The 15,863-nt window shown below is 39.9% G+C and overlaps 1 protein-coding gene across 19 annotated transcripts in view; it reads right to left on the bottom strand.

Annotated features, from left to right (window-relative positions):
- The window catches only part of LOC137857444 (cytosolic phospholipase A2 beta-like), a 50,845-nt gene extending 35,172 nt beyond the window's left edge, over positions 1 to 15,673 (bottom strand). For 8 of the 19 annotated variants that reach the window (XM_068683918.1, XM_068683930.1, XM_068683928.1 and 5 more), the window contains exons 1-10: positions 15,590 to 15,673; positions 14,947 to 15,136; positions 14,028 to 14,151; positions 10,221 to 10,380; positions 9,006 to 9,148; positions 8,480 to 8,571; positions 5,891 to 6,012; positions 2,963 to 3,064; positions 1,103 to 1,176; positions 628 to 685 (exon numbers count right to left, since the gene is read on the bottom strand). Coding sequence is in view for 3 of the 19 variants with exons in the window: in XM_068683926.1 (XP_068540027.1) it covers positions 8,480 to 8,571; positions 9,006 to 9,111 (198 nt within the window). In the remaining 16 variants the exon portion in view is untranslated. Of the gene's footprint in view, positions 1 to 627; positions 686 to 1,102; positions 1,177 to 2,962; positions 3,065 to 5,890; positions 6,013 to 8,479; positions 8,572 to 9,005; positions 9,149 to 10,220; positions 10,381 to 12,821; positions 12,945 to 14,027; positions 14,152 to 14,946; positions 15,137 to 15,577 lie in introns of all 19 variants that reach the window. The other 11 variants (XM_068683929.1, XM_068683932.1, XM_068683926.1 and 8 more) reach the window with 8 other exon arrangements.
- Between the last annotated feature and the right edge of the window lie 190 nt (positions 15,674 to 15,863).

Genomic DNA, 15,863 nt, shown 5'->3' with positions numbered 1-15,863 from the left:
TAAGGACAAAAGCAGGTATCCTCAGTCTGTCATTCTGTAGGTTAGTACAGGTAATGGCTAGACCTTTTAAATACAGCTGGCAGCAGCCAAACTATGTCCTAGGTTAACTAGTCCAGATGACTTTAGTGACATGCAAATGTAGGAAAAACACCCTCATCTGAGTTTAGAGACAGGGCAAAGAAACAGTAACAGCCAATTCAGGGTGATCTGAATAGATTAAAGTGTATCACCACTAACTTTGGAAACAACTGCAAAGCCCTTTGTAGCAAGCATACTGTTCACAAAGAAGTCGGTACTGGCACAGAATCCTTGGTAAACACTGGAAAATGTTCAAGTTATAGAAATATCGGAGAATGAGGTTTTGTTTTGCAATAAAACTTGCTTAAGAGCTAGTTAGCACTAAAAGAGCAGGTCTGTCTCCCATCCCAGTCTGGAGCTTACAGAGTTCTACCCCTATCCCAGTGTAAGCTCTGGTACCCTTCTGGCCAAATGCTAAGGTCATTTAAGGAGATGAAGCAATAGAAAATTATGTCTTTTTTTTTTTTTTTTTTTTTTCCTGAGGAGTTACTGCCCTTTCTTAGTGGCATGCAGGCATTACCTCAGCTTAACTGGAACATAAAAACTCACCTTAAGTTCAGTAGTGGGAATCTGATCATGGGCAAATAACATAGTCCACGAGATCTGCCTAAAGCATCAAAATTCACATGAAAATTAGTATCAGAGGTGGAAAAGACATTAGACAATTCAGTGCATGCCCCTGCAAGTAGATCATTACAATTTATTGCCCCCAGTCTCAGAAAGTCATGGGCCTTTCACTACCGCTTTGGGTGGTTCTTCCGAGGTTACTGCAAGGTTGTTAAAACTGCAAAGTGAATTTTCCCCGTCATTTACTTATGTTCATCATTGTATCTTATTTATTTATTACTAAATTTCTATACATCAACCACACTGTGGGAGCAATTTAAAACAGAATAACCAGAGTTTGACTGAAAATATTAGAGCTATTAGAGTTTATGAGCCTTGCAAGCTTATTCACAGCAATAAAGATCCCCTTGACTCACTTCTGGTGGACTGCAACTTCTAAGAGCAGAAGGCTACTTACTTCATGAGGACTTCTGGACTATACAGAGCCATGGGGATTTAATACAGAAGCTCCTTCTGCATTGATAGTTATCCCTAGAGAAAATATTTCAAAGACAAAAATTAGACGTGTGGCTGTTCTTCCAGTCCACTTGTGCCATTCTTGTCACAAAAAGAAGTCAGAAAGTTTTCCTAATATTGCAACTGGGGATTCACTTTGCTGAGATTATTACTCTCGGCTTTATGAAAGCTGCTTTCTGTCACCTGCTCCCCTTAGCCCAGCACAGAAGGCAGATCACTGTGTAGATAGAGTCTGGCACTTGAAACATGCCGAGCTTCTCAGTTCATGTTAGCAAAGCTACTCTACCCTGTGCCAAGGCAGAGTCATTCATGGAGCCCGATACTATCTCTGAATGTCTTTATGCATGCATATTACGTCTGCTTTAATTTTTCTGTTTCAGCAGCACATAAAACTTAACACTTGATTGCAACTTTAAATACTGTCATTCTAGTGGAAAACTAATTTTCACAGACCCAGCTCTTTTTTAATTTCTTAATTCATGTAATACTGTGGGACTTCTGAAGCTCCTGAGAGTTTTGTACATTGCTTTTTGAAAGCTGAGAACCCAGAATACTTCTAAGCTCCTACCAAAGTCAATAGAAATTTATAGCCTCAGAGAATTAGGGTGTTTTTAACATTAGGCCTCCAACATTCATGGTTTATGTGGCAGGTGAGACATGATACAGCCAACATGCCAGAAATCTTTTGTGTAGATCATGACTTACTGAGACTGTTCAGAGCACAAAATTAACATAAGCTACCTAAACTGCCTCCTTTCCCAAATGATCCAGAACTATGTGCCAAAGGTCCAAAATTAGGTCTCCTTGCCTTAGCCAGGGAGGGCCCACATTGGAAGAGATAAACTGACTCGAAGATTCTAGCTTCAAGGGGCAGAGATATGATAGAAGGCTAGATTTCAGATGGTGACCTCTCCCATAAATACCTCCAGGAACCAAGCCTCACCCACAGCCTACCAATGCAACGGAGCACAAACCAGTAATGGTGCTGCCTTTGCAACAAGAGTAGCTTGTATCCTACAATCTCTCCCAATGCAATAGATATGTTGCAAAGCAGCAGAGACCCTCACCTTGTATGATTCAAACCCACTAATTGCTGGTCTTCCTTTCTGTGTACTCACACACATACTGACTGCATTTGTCAGCCAAGTACTGGCAAGCAAGTTGTGAACCGCAAAAAGCCAAAATGTCCCGTGACTTGCCTGTACCAGTGCCGGGAACTGGAATGTTCATCTCTCAGAGGAAACCATGTTGGCACACCTCCCCCCACCCTTCCCCAAAAGGTTTCACTCCCTTATATAGAAATAATACATTTTGAAACATTTCTGGGCTGATGCCTCAGTTCCCATGCCAGGACTCTGCCTACATTGCTGTTCCACTGCTATGTGGGTGGCCAGGCAGTCACCTGGGTGGGCTAAGATCTTTGAAGCTACAGGATCTGGCAAGCTGGAATTGGTCAATAATTGAAGGACTTCAAATGGGCAGCTCACTCAATTGCTGACCAGCCTAGGGGATAGCTCCTGGTAACTGGGAGAAGCCAGCAGCATCATGGCATCACACAATGGTGGGCAGGCAGTGGAACAGGCCAGGTGGGTCCAGAAGATTTACGAAAGCATGACAACTTTCCAAGCAGGTTTCCATGAAGCTGGAGAACCAGCCAACCCAGCAATACAAAATCCAATCAACATTTTCAAAAGAATAAGCGTTGCATCAGAAAACGTATGATCAGCTCTATTCATCGAACATCACTTCCTCTCGCATGCTAAAACTGTGAATGGGAAGTACCTGGCTGTTGTTAACACACCTCATATTTCTTCCTCCTCCTCAGACTTGATACACAAGCGGCTGACAAAATGGACAGATATGTGGAGCACAGAATGGATTGTGCAACAACCGCGTGCTCTTGCTTACAGGAAAAAGAGGAGAGAGGAAATGAGAAATAAAAATGGTAATGCTCCCCCCACACTCCATTTGAATACTCCTCAGCTCTGTCCTAAATTCCCCACGCATCTTAGACAAGTTAGCAAGCAATTTGTACAGTGAAATGAAAGTAGCAACAACTGGTTCACCTGACACTTGGGAAATTGGAGCAACTCAGAGGACAGACAAACTAGAAATACAAAGAAAAATGATCATGATTCTGAATTACAGAATATTACAGGTCCTTCCTCCAAACAATTATCATTCAAAAACATCCTTTTTAGACACCTCCCATGTATGAATCCAAACACTGTATACCGATGTCCTGAGAAATTTAGTGCATTCTCCAGAAAGTGTCAGTACCATAGCAGACATCACTTTATAGATGGTCCAGAGAGCACCAAAACATCCAGCAAGAGCGTGGGTCAGAAATGTGTCCCACCCTCTACATTCATATTTGAAGATGCTTTTTGTACCACACAGAACATTGTCCAGACTTATGTGGCTCTGAATCAAATTAAATGAATGCTTGTATTACATTATTACAGATGCAGCTAAATGTTGTTCACTTGTACCCAGCAAAACAACCTTCAAGTCTGTGGGGAATAACCTGGGAGTCACAAAGTTAATTAGTAGTTTTGCCTGGCACCAGGGACAGTCTGTAAGAAGTTGTGACCAGGGCAGTTTAATTTTAATTCAATATACTACTCATGTACTATAAAGCGTATGTTAATAACTTAAACAGAATATATTAGGGCATCCATTACAAAACCACAAAGCAAAGGCAGTGTAAAGCTATTTGATGCTTTCCTAAACATGAACAGAATTCCACAGTTGTCTATTAACTGCCTCTTTTACACCTAACATTTTGAAAGAAGTGTACAGGTGAACCCATGCCAACCCATTTCACGCTCTAGAGACAGGAACATGTGTTTGGTTGTGATCATTCCAGCTTCACTGCCTTCCTCCTCGCACGTGTAATCATCACCATTATGTGGCCTGTCTGTGTTAGGACAGCATTTAACACAAAACATGCTGATGACAGAGCATCTCTGCATTTCTACTGCTACCTGTGTGATGCCGACCACAAGAAAAATTCTCATCTCTTACAAAATGTCTCTCAGTCCCTCACTTCTCCAGATTATTTAGGGGAGCTAGTTAAAATTCAGCCCCAAACTGACCTACAATAAAATTCTGAAACTTCAAAGTTGTCTGCAGTTGGAACAAAAGTGCTGAAAAGATTCACAGACATTTTCCTGATCTGCAGCTACTTATAATTCATCAGTAGTTTTTGTGGTTAGACAGTATCAGCCTTTCTGCTGTCCATTTAGCACCTATCTCATGCATTTAAAGAGTTAAAGTTTTGATCCTCTTAGATACTTGCATGTGTTTATCTCATGAATAGTCTAACTGATATTAGTAGGATAATTCACAGTTATAATTCACTTTCCACCTCAGGTGCATAAGTGTTTGATGAATAGGAGCACAACTAAACAATAGACAAAGGAGTATCACAGAAATCATTGCTCCAGACTCCCCCCTCTGCCCCCAAAAAAATCACAACACATCACATTCTATTAGTTGGCTTAATTATTGTTTAATGCCTGTCCTTTCACTTCTATTTTCTCATTTGTGTTGGTGTTTGCGTTGGTGTTCATGTAACCTCTTTAGATTGCTTTTTTTTTTTTTTTTCTGAGCAACAGCTTATCTGGGAGCTTTTATTGCTTTTAGCAAATGGGGCTCACTTCTCTTTTGACTTTTCTCAGTGTCATAAATGACAATAAATTCTATTTCTGATCCTTGAAACCTGTGCTATAGCTAAACTATGTATTTTCCCTCCTACACCTTCCTTTCACATTGTGACCCCTGACTTTTCTCAGCCTCCACACCACATTTCCCTCCCACATGATCACTAAATTTAAACTAAGACTGGATGATTGTCTTTTATGTGCAGCTCAGTCAGACAAGTAGGAGCTTGGTTCAGGAATTACAGAGATAAATACATGCATTGTATAGGTCAGACTAAATAACCAGCTATGGTTATGGCTATGGCCACAGCTTTAAAAATGCCTTTTTCTTCCACGCACCAAGCCTTTCTTTCTATCTCAACATATATCAGGAGTCTGTGGTTTACTGGTATCCACAGGCAGTGATGGTGAATGTGCTTTATGAGAAAGGTTTCAAACAGAGACAAGCTGTTCCCATTATTTCAAGGAGTCTCTCTCTGTAGTCTAACACTGTCAGAATCCCAGTGCCCTCATATGTAGTGCAACTCCTCAACAAATAGGGAGTGACAGAACTGCCCAGGAGATACATGGCACAGGACAACTCAAAAAAGCTGTCTCAGAAGAGGCCTGGGTTCCAGGGCCTGGGGTTCATAAGGCCATGAGGGCAGGAAACGCATTCCCTTCCCCTCCTTCACTCCTTTCTACCCTGAGCAAACATTGTGAAGGGAGTTCCTGGAGACAAAACTAGATGGATTTCCTGAGCCAGTTTCCACTTCTTTATTCCTATTTCTATTGTTCAGGCACTAGCCCTTCATTTGCATCTCATCGGTGTCAGTGGGTTTCAGCCTTTCCTGTTTATTGTTGGTACACCATCATGGCAGCAGTGCCATTAGGATAATTACAGTACTTAAGGATAGAACTCCCTCGCACACTACCAGGAGACATTTTGCACCTCGATAACGAGGTCAGCAGTTTCCAAGATTCATAGAACAAAGACAAATTGTTTTGGCAACATGCCGGATTTACTCCCAAGATGGCCTGGACACCTTTTCCTGCAGTAGACCTCATCTGCTTTTCTGCATTACCGTTCATTGCTACTTTCTGCTTCAGGCTCTTCTTCCCCCAGGATGAACCATATCAGGTTTCAGTCTCTGCAGAAGCTCCCATACTCAGGGGCACCGCTGGTATGGAGGCGAATGGAGAATTCCTTCGGTTAAGATAATTAGAGAAGCAATGGGAGGGCGAAAAGAGAGGAATCACAGGCCAAAATCATATCAAAGTAAGTATTCTTAAGTGAACATTAATGAACTTAGTAACTACTAAGTTGTTGTTACATTGCAAATCAGATGAAATACAATTTATACTGTTACAAAGGTGTTCCTGGCCCCTAGTAAAAAATCAGTATTGAAACTATCACTGAGATACACACATGATTCTCAACAGCTATGAAGACAGTAAGCTTCATACAAGGCACGGCGGCTGACTTAGGAAAAGCACTGTGAATACCTAATGTCCAAGCAATAAAAAAGCGCCCTGCACTGTACATGGGTGACAAGTCATTGCCAGAGTCAGTCATTTCTCCTCTCCATGAATTTTTAAGCTAGCCTACACAAAATTGTCAGGGTGTTAGTGTAAGGCCTGCTGCTCCAGGCTCCCTCACCATTTTACAGAAGAAACAGTACACACCAACACTTACTGCTACGTGAGATTCTGCAGTCTTTCAATACCCTGACCCATATATCATCTTCTTGGCTAAAGCTCATGCTGTGTCTGTACACGAGCATTTCACTTAGTTGTTGCTATAGCTGTACATTATGAAATTTCTTAAGTATCCAATATATCAGCTTTTGGCACAGCTCTTTTGAGCAGGTGTGTTGTGCAAAGCATCTGTCAGGATCAGTATGCATTAAACAGCATTTTGCAGGTCCCAGGAGCTGCAGTTTATATTGCTCTGAGCTTTGTAAGGCCAAGTTTCCTCTGGTCAGTACAGCCAAAGAATGTTCTGCATACACAGACAGAAGGAGAAGAGAAGAAGGACTATAACTAAAATGTAGGATGAGTTCAGCACCACTGAATTTTTAAATCTCACACTCGCATCCATTTAAGATAAAATTTTCCATATAAGCTTGCTCCCAAATGCAGACATCTGGAGAAAAGTACTTCTGGGCTAAAAACATGTCTGATACATTCCAGGAGGACAGAAGGAGCAGGGCAACAAACACTTTGTATAAAATATTTTCCTAACATACTCCTATAGCAAAGCTTCTGCGACCTTGTCATTTTTGCTTCGACAATGTCAGGTGGCTGGGATACTTTGGTAATTTAGAATTGCTAGAGAGTTTGTTACTAGGGGATTTGCTGCCACATAGTGACACCATGTGGCCAGTTGCTTAGCCCAGAAACTACACGTCAATGGAAAGGATAATGTAGAATTTTTTTTTGCTTAATTCAATTTAGCTTAGGGATGCTCAGATGCAACTACATTGAAGGGTGAGAGTAAACTTGGGCAGAAAAATTTTCATCTGAATAGGTACACAAAAACTGGTAGATACCAGTTACTCATACAACTATGATTCTGCTTTCTCAAAAAAGTGCACCTGGAAGGTGTGCCTATCTGTAGTTTAATTCTGCAGTGATGCCATAAAGAATTGCAATGAATTTTGGAAATTGATTTATTCTTGCCTTGCTCTCATGGTTTATTTGCATTCCAAGGGACTACAGATGCCTCCATTTATTCTTACACACATTTCTGAGGAGAGCATTTAAATTCACAAGTGGGAATACTGATGCTAGAAATGTTCTGAGTGGAAGTTATCACTCTGCATTACATAATGTGGTGACTGATGTGATGAATCATCTCTCCCTAGCACAGTTTGTTTTTTCCAAATCAAGCACTGCACATTCAAAAGGTACAGCTCATGAAGAATGGTAAGTAAAAGCAGCTTCACTTGAAAGAGAGAGATAGAGGCATGGAAATGATCAGGTGAAAACGCAATACAGATCACTTATAAACAAAAAGAATAATACATAAATAAACTCTTAATGGAGAACATATGTTCACTCAGGCCTACAAAAAATATATAACGTTCAGTAAGAAATGTGTATTTGGGGCAGGGTTCAGAATGTGTTGCTCTCAAGAGCAGGAAGGAAGGGAAAACCTAACAAACATAACTCTTGGTTGCATAGGCTTTGCAAAGTTAATGTTCCATAAATGCTGCTTTTTTTTGTATTGATTAGTTAAATAACATGCTGGTGTAATTTTTTGTTCAGTGTTAAACTCCAGGTGGACAGTTTATTTCAACACTATCAAAGCGCAGCTGAATTTAAATGAAATAGGTTAGTTTAGAAAGCAGTATAGCAATATTTTGACCTGCATAGATAATAATTTACAGCTTGGGAAGAACAAGCTAGACACAGGACTTCCAGCTTGTTCAAAATAGGAAGCTGAGCTGAGGAAGTTTTACTGACCTGACCTCTCAACTTCCATCACTGTGACTAGTGAGATTATGCTGCCCTCTTGTGACCTGCAAGTTTTTCTTCCCTACAGTGACAGCAACATTCCCCCTAGACTGGGACAGTGTACATGTTTCCCTGGTATAAACGTGCAACATGCTTTAAGCAGCTGAGCTCTCTTTTGTAGGTGGACCCATGTTTTCCTTCCTTAGCTGACTTACCTGTGACTCTTGGTCTGCACCCTTCAGTGACACTTTCACTGCTAACAGAAATGCTGTCCACGGGCAGGACTGGGTAGAGACTGGAGGCAGCCCTGCAGAGGGGGTGAAACCCACAGTTTAAAGGAGTAGGGTTTTGTAATAAAGGCTACAGAATGTTCCTATACTGCCAAGAGAATCATCCACATTGGAAAGTAAAACACACACTTAGCATTTGCATATGACAGTATATAGTAAAAAAAGACATACTGTTTACATCTGGGAAGAAGAATGATCATAACTGATTACAGTTTTGCACATTGATGATAAAGTTTTTCTCTCTGGCTTCCCAAGTGTAAAGCTTGTATGTTTATGACAATATTTTATTTTTTTTTTTGCTTAAAAAATTGTGTTACAATTGGCTTTGTTCTGAATCTAAAGGAGCTTGTTCCATCTGGTCAAATGAAACACAACAGCTGTATTTCAAAGTGGTCATGCTGTTCCCTTGAAACTACAGACTTCAGACTGCTTACACGGCATTTTGCAGTACCTGGTAAAAAGCTTAGTATGGCTGCAATCACATGGAAAAGCAAGCTCAGAAACTCTGTTAGCATCCTCCCATTCCTTCCTGATAGCTCAACTGGACATGCTTCCATCCATGTTCATTCCCAAGATACTTCAGAAGTGAAAGACCTAGAATCAAACATTGAAATGTTGACTATCTGAAATGCACATACAAAGAAGGAATTGCAGGTGCAAGCAGGCTTGAGCTCTGAGCTAACCAGGCAGCTGCTCTGAGCTGGGATACGTGTTCAGGATAGCCCATGGAAGGCATGCATAGCTGAAAGGTTCCCTCAACACATCTGACTGGAGAGAAATCATCAGTCCTTCTCCACTACCAAAACCTCAAACATCATTTTACACCCAAATCACTGACATATTTTCCCTCTAATCCTTCTATGCTGAAGTAAAACAAAGCATTCTGCATTCAGACTCTGACTAGAGCTTCCAGGACATATATATATATATTTTCTTCAGGACATGGCATAGCAGAATGAGGATTCCCACCTAGCAGCTAAAGGTTATTTTTGCCTGTTCCTGGGGAAGCCAATTTTATTTCATTGACTTTAAATGGAACCTCAAATCTTGTGACAGTGGGGACTTTAGACTTCCTTATAATATAATTATAACTAAAATATTTAGGGAAATACACAGCCAGCTGAACATCTCTGTGAGACTTATTGGTGTATTTCAACAATTATAATAATAATTCTTACTGCAGTGGCAGTGCAAAGCTCCAGGCAGATTTACAGCTAATACATTTACAAAGATAAGTCAAGAAAGAAAATGAAGTGTAAAGTCATGTAGTTACAGTCCCTCTCAGTAAGTCTGTGATGACAGGTGTAGACCTTCCTTAACATCATCGTTTGTTCCTTCGGAGGTCAAGGAAGGTGTCACAAATTTCTTTCTTTACAAATTTATTTTCTTTTCCAGTGTTCGTGCAATGAATGCAATTTGCTTTGGTCATGTGAGGAACAGAGTCATTTACATTTTGCTGCAAGTTAGCTAAGATCCATCTGATGTGACACATCACATGTACTATTGTTTCTGCAACTGAAGATGCTTTTTTCTCTGGAGAGCCACATTCTGACCCCCTCTTCAAAGCTGAAAGTGAATTCCAGTTCTCATGACTAACTGTTATGTCTGCTTTGTAAAAACACAATATACCATTTAGGTAAGCAGTCAAAGAATTAAATCATCTCACATCAAAGCCTGTTTTTAATATGCTGTATCCAAGTGATATAATGGAGTCCATTCTTCTCCCTTCCTTTCCAGCCAGCACCGACTGATACTAATGAAACATGCAGCATCAACTGGACATCGTTTCAAGTCTGCTGGAGCTAAATGTAGATGTTGATGACCACCTGGGGAATAAATATTCCTTTCATCAGCACATACATGCAGTTGATATACTCCTAGATAAATAAGTATAAATATACTTCTACTGATCTTTGGCTGTCCCCATATCTTTCATGATCTTTGGCTGTCCCCATATCTTTCATTACTCTCTCTTTTACAGCCATCTTCCATAGCTAAGAAAGTATTTGATCTTTCTGCTGAATTTGGATGAAGTCTGTTCTTGCACAAAAGGTCAGCTGAAGGCCACAGTACCCATAAAACTCCAAAGCAAGCAGCCTTTAGACGACAGCCAGAACAGAGTTTCAGTGGTAAACAGTGGCTACACCTAATCACTACACAGAGAAATGCCCTTAACCCCAGCATAACCCCCCACTGCTCCATCAGTGACTACATACCTATCTGGTAAAACATGATTTTAGAATATGGAAGGAGGAAAATTGAACATCCAAACTCACTCATAAGATACCAATCACTCTAGAACCCATCTAATATTTGTGTATGTGTAAAATCCCATGAATTTTAATTGGGAATTTTTTGGTATGTGAGATTTCGTTTTACAGTAGTCTTGCAGTGAAAAATGTTGGAGACAGTGTTCAGGACTACACCTGGTGAGTTGAAATAAGAAACTTTCAAAGCAGACAGATAATGCTGAAGAGGCCCTGCATTTCCACTGAAAGAGGAGGAAGACCCACTTATAAGAACAGGAGGCATTCTGTTGTCAGAAAACCTCTAGGAATACAGACTATGCTCAAGGCTTGATGGTGTTTTTTGTGAGATGGTAGTAAGGCAAAGACACATTGTATATCCATAGCTGGCAAGGACACATCTTCCCTCTCACGAAGGCAAATTTCACCTGCATATGAAAATACTCACGTGTTAATTATAAAGGTAAGAAAGTGTCCTATTTCCCTGAAGGAACTATTGTCATAGCAGCACTTGCATCTCCTTGTTCTGAAGGCCTAGCTCCAAACATACATGTTCTTTATTTTTGGATAAATTCTACCTCTGCAACAACAGTTTGTGCAGGGCCTGCTACTTCTTCCTCGTTTCACAAGGAGGTCTTAAGAGATACCATAAGAACTGAGTAAGCCCCTCTGCCCTGGAGCAAATACAATGTTTAAATATTTCTTATATATAGTCTCCTTTCTGTAATAGTAGGATAGAGAGTTTAAAATGACTACCATCACTCCTCTTCCTTCTCTGGTACAATCTCCCAGAACGGATTCAGGTTGCTGCAGCAGCCCAGACAGCCAACGGGCTCACAAAGACTGAAGGCCATACAGGCATTAACCTGTTGTATGTTGTAGTCTGAGAAGCTACTAACTGGACTAAAGCCTGGGAGCTGATAGTACCTTTCCTTTCCATGTATTTTATCACAATGATCTGAAATACAGATGCATTATAATCACAGATACAAAACTTATTTTTATTAACTTTGCCAACAATGAGAACTCAAAATAAAGTTGGCATTCTTCAAATGAAAGGCATGAGGAAAGAAAGAAAGATAGAATTCAAAAACCTAGCAGAGTGAAAAAGGCTAAAGTGGAGGAGAATAAAACAAAGGATCAATGGATGCAGGAAGGATAAACATCAGAAGTTCAGGCCTCTGGCTACCCGGGAGGCAGCAGTAGAAGAGCATGGTGGTTTGGTCTGTGACTCTTCCCTGAAAGGGAATAAGGTGCTGTGCCTGGCCAGCAGGAGGTCAGAGCTGTCAGAGGGTGCTGCAGAATTACCAGCCAAGCAAACAGTGCTGGGAGATCTAAGCTGATCAAAACATCTCTTTTTTCAGTGAAACATTTTTTTGGATGATGAATGGCTTTTGAGAAACCAGAGCTTTTCTTTTCTCTCTTTCTGCTGAAAAGTCTGTTTGACCTGACACTATCACTTCCAGAGGCATGAAAACAATGAAAACATGCTAAAAACAGAAACTTTCAGTTTTCACACTTCTTTAATGAAAACCTAAAACACACAAAGAAAAATCTTGCTGAGAGAAAAGCATTCCTGATCATCTCTGCATGGAACCTTACACTGGAGAATCGGGGTCCACAGCAAGGACACAGACCTCTCCTGATTCCCAAGAGAACTGCATTTCTGCCCAGAGCATACTAAGTCACCTCTCAGCTAGAACTTCCCTGCCTGTGATGAGTGCATGTGTTGACCCATAGAGAAATCACCCCGCTACTTTTCAGAGGCCCTTGTCTTCCAGAAATGCCAACTCATAAGGAGAATTTTGCACCATTCTACAGACAGAATGACAGGAAAGCAACTGAGACATGCAGAGGCATTAGTCAAGTCGTGACTGTATGTACAATAATTTAGCCTGAACAGCTGGCTAGGAGGTCATAAAAGAAATGTGTTTTACTACATGAGTGCTAAATGAAATGATTCTTTTGCCAAAGTTGGCTACGAACAGTCATGGAGCGTACACAGGATTTACGAGACTAACCTCTGGATTCTTTCCTGAGCCCAGGAAATTGCATTCCTTTGAGGTCTGAGCTGACATTCATCAACAATGCAAAATTATGCTCTTTTGCAGGGAGCAGGAAAGGAAGGTAGAAGCACTGGAAAGCTAGTTTTACATGGAGAAATGAAAGGAGTAAAGAGAATAATAAATTACTCTCTAAAAAATTCTACTCTCCTCTCAACCCAGAGAAAGGGAGAAGTTGCATATGCAAAGGACAGGGAGCAAATGCCTCCCTCATGTTCTTAGAAAGTCAAGCTATTTTCCTTAAATTTGTAAAATAGCAAGTAGAGTGGTATTACCTGCTTCAGCCCATTGCACAACAAGAGCGACATATCCTAAAGAAACTAAATTAGCAAAAAGACTAACTTCACATTATATGATGTGTCAGGTTTTGGCTGATAAAAGAAAGGTTTCACCTCATGAAAAGACCAGATCTCAAAATGTGCTGTTCTGATGTAGAATAAAAATCAAGACTTTTTTTTCTGAACCCAACCATGCCACTATAAACAACCTGCTGATCAGAATAATAGTTTGGGAAGTGGGAAAATGTGATCAAGCAGAAGCATAAGTCTCAGCCTTCTAAACCCCATGGAGATCCCCAACTGTTAGCTTAACGGCAATTTCAAGGAGACTTTTACCTCCTTTCTTTAAGAGGATAAAACAGAGTTATGCAATTAAGGGCTAATCTTTTGTTCAGTGTGAGAAAGAATGTTTTTTTTAAAATACCTTTTTTACCTCAAGACACTCCAGCAACTAGAGAACAAAGGACCTTGTTATTTTCACGTCTGATTAGAGACTGAAAAAAATGAAGTAGATTTGTTCTCCTGGTTGCTACATCAACCTCAAAGTGAGAGACCTCTCTTGAGAGAATTTCTACAGCCTGCCACTAGAGCTTCAGTGATGGAAAGCAGTTATTACCTCTTCAGAAAAGCACTAGTTGTCAGCTTCCCAAGACAATAACAGTACTAATAATAACTGAATGCACAACCACTTAGTTATGAAAGTATACAAAATACAGATTTCAATCACTTGTTTCTAAGTAGGTATTGTGTCTTGCAGTAGCCAGTAATGCTGACACTCATTGTCCTACAGAGAATAAAAGGATTCGTGTCACAGCTGAGCAATTGGTACCTTGTAATCATACTTGTTCTCCTAATCCCAGACTAGCAGTGGTTACCATACACTCACCTCAGGCACCGCACGGTGAAACCGGCCATCTGGTCGGGATCTTGGCCATCTTGCTTTCACTTGTATATATATTGTATATATATGTCTTCTGGCAGAAGGAGATTTCTGCTGGAAACCTTACATTCTACAAAAAAAAACAAACATATAAGTAATTACAAAACACATTTTTTTAATCTTCTGTTCTTACTTTTCTTTCCACTCTCCATTCCCCCCCTCCTTCCTAACAGATATTTGTATATATCCCTACCCACCTGTCTACACAATCACACACTTCCTTTTATCGAGGGGAGAAATTTAGGGAGTATTGCAAAAACACTTGGTTATGAAAGTATACAAAATAAAGATTTTGGTTACTTTTTTTTTTCTTTAGAAATGTGCAATATATATGTCTATTTTAGTTGATTTTTGATTTTGCCTAGCTGAGTTATAATACTGATTTTGGGTATTGCACACACTGAAATTCCACTGCATGTTCTAGACTAGAGTCAAATATCTCTACATATTTTCCCATATTTTTTCATACTTTTTACTAGTAGAAACTAGTTTAAAAAAGCCATTGTGAGATAGTAGCAGGCAGCAGGGCTTCTAATGGATCACTTCAAAGAAATCAAAACATTTAAGCTGCACAATATTTGTTTTCACAGAGCTGAAGGATGATGACATAATGTTGATGATAAGAAGTTTTGGAAATTATTTGAAAGAATGTAAAACAGTAAATCAGTGACTACAAGCTGAAGGCATTAACCTTTAACTGTTCACAAGAGCGATGAACACTCCTCTGAGGTAACTGAGACTGAGGAGGATCAGTCTTACAGGATATGCAACAGCAATGCTACCACGGCAATCATAATCAGCTTCTTTACGGTTACATTTTTACAGAATGACTTTCATGGTAAGTTTTGATTTTAAAAGGTCAAACCTTGTCCATGATAAAATCTAGGAGTGTTTGAAATAACTACGCTCCATTTCCTGTGGGAATGCTCCTGAGTTGACAAATCAAATGTACAGATTCTTCTGTAGGATATCCTTTTGCCCCTTCTTCATATTTATTTTTTTTTAATAAGGTAATGCAAGTCATTTATAGGGAGTCTTGGACTGTAATAGCTCATCTGCAGAGAAGGAGAGAAGGGTACAAATAAGACAAGACACAAAGAGAAGCATCAGACCAGCAGTCAGCCTCAAACCCAATTTTCTCAAGCTTCACCTTTTTGCACTGTTCCAGTACAAGCCAACTAAAGCTACACTGTGGCAGTTATAACATGTTAGATACCTCCATAACTGAATTATAGCACTATGGCTTCTTACTGTCAATTCCTTTTTAATATCAGGAACAGCTAACAAGTCAATTTAACATAATCAATCATTGTTTGGAATCTTACATCATAATGTTCAGTTACAGCTAATATGACTGAATGAAATCAGATATCACGTTACTTTAAAATAAATAAATAAATAAATATTTAATGAAAAGTTGCAGGAAAAAAATAACCAGACATATTGACTTATCAACATGTCTCTCCTTACTTTTCCCCATGCAGCTATTCCGTTACAGTTTTGGTTACCAGAGATGGAAGTCACTGCTCCCCCAGTCATGGTCCTCCAACTCTGAGCTCCAGACAGCCCCAGATGTGTTACTGTTAAATACTGAAACAAACAAACAAACAAACAAAAAATACATTAAATGCCTCTGCCTTTTTCTCTTCCTTATTTGTCAGATGACCGTTGTCTCCATGTATCAGTACAGTGTTTTCATTTGACCTCCTCTTGCTTTGGACATACTTGAAAAAGCCTTTTTTGTTGTCTGACACCACGGTGGCCAATGTCAACTCAAGTTGG

This window comes from Anas acuta, chromosome 5 (genome assembly GCF_963932015.1).
Source record: "Anas acuta chromosome 5, bAnaAcu1.1, whole genome shotgun sequence".
NCBI classification, from domain to species: domain Eukaryota; kingdom Metazoa; phylum Chordata; class Aves; order Anseriformes; family Anatidae; genus Anas; species Anas acuta.
The sequence above is the reverse complement of the archived record's forward strand: the minus strand, read 5'-3'. Positions and strand labels throughout refer to the sequence as shown.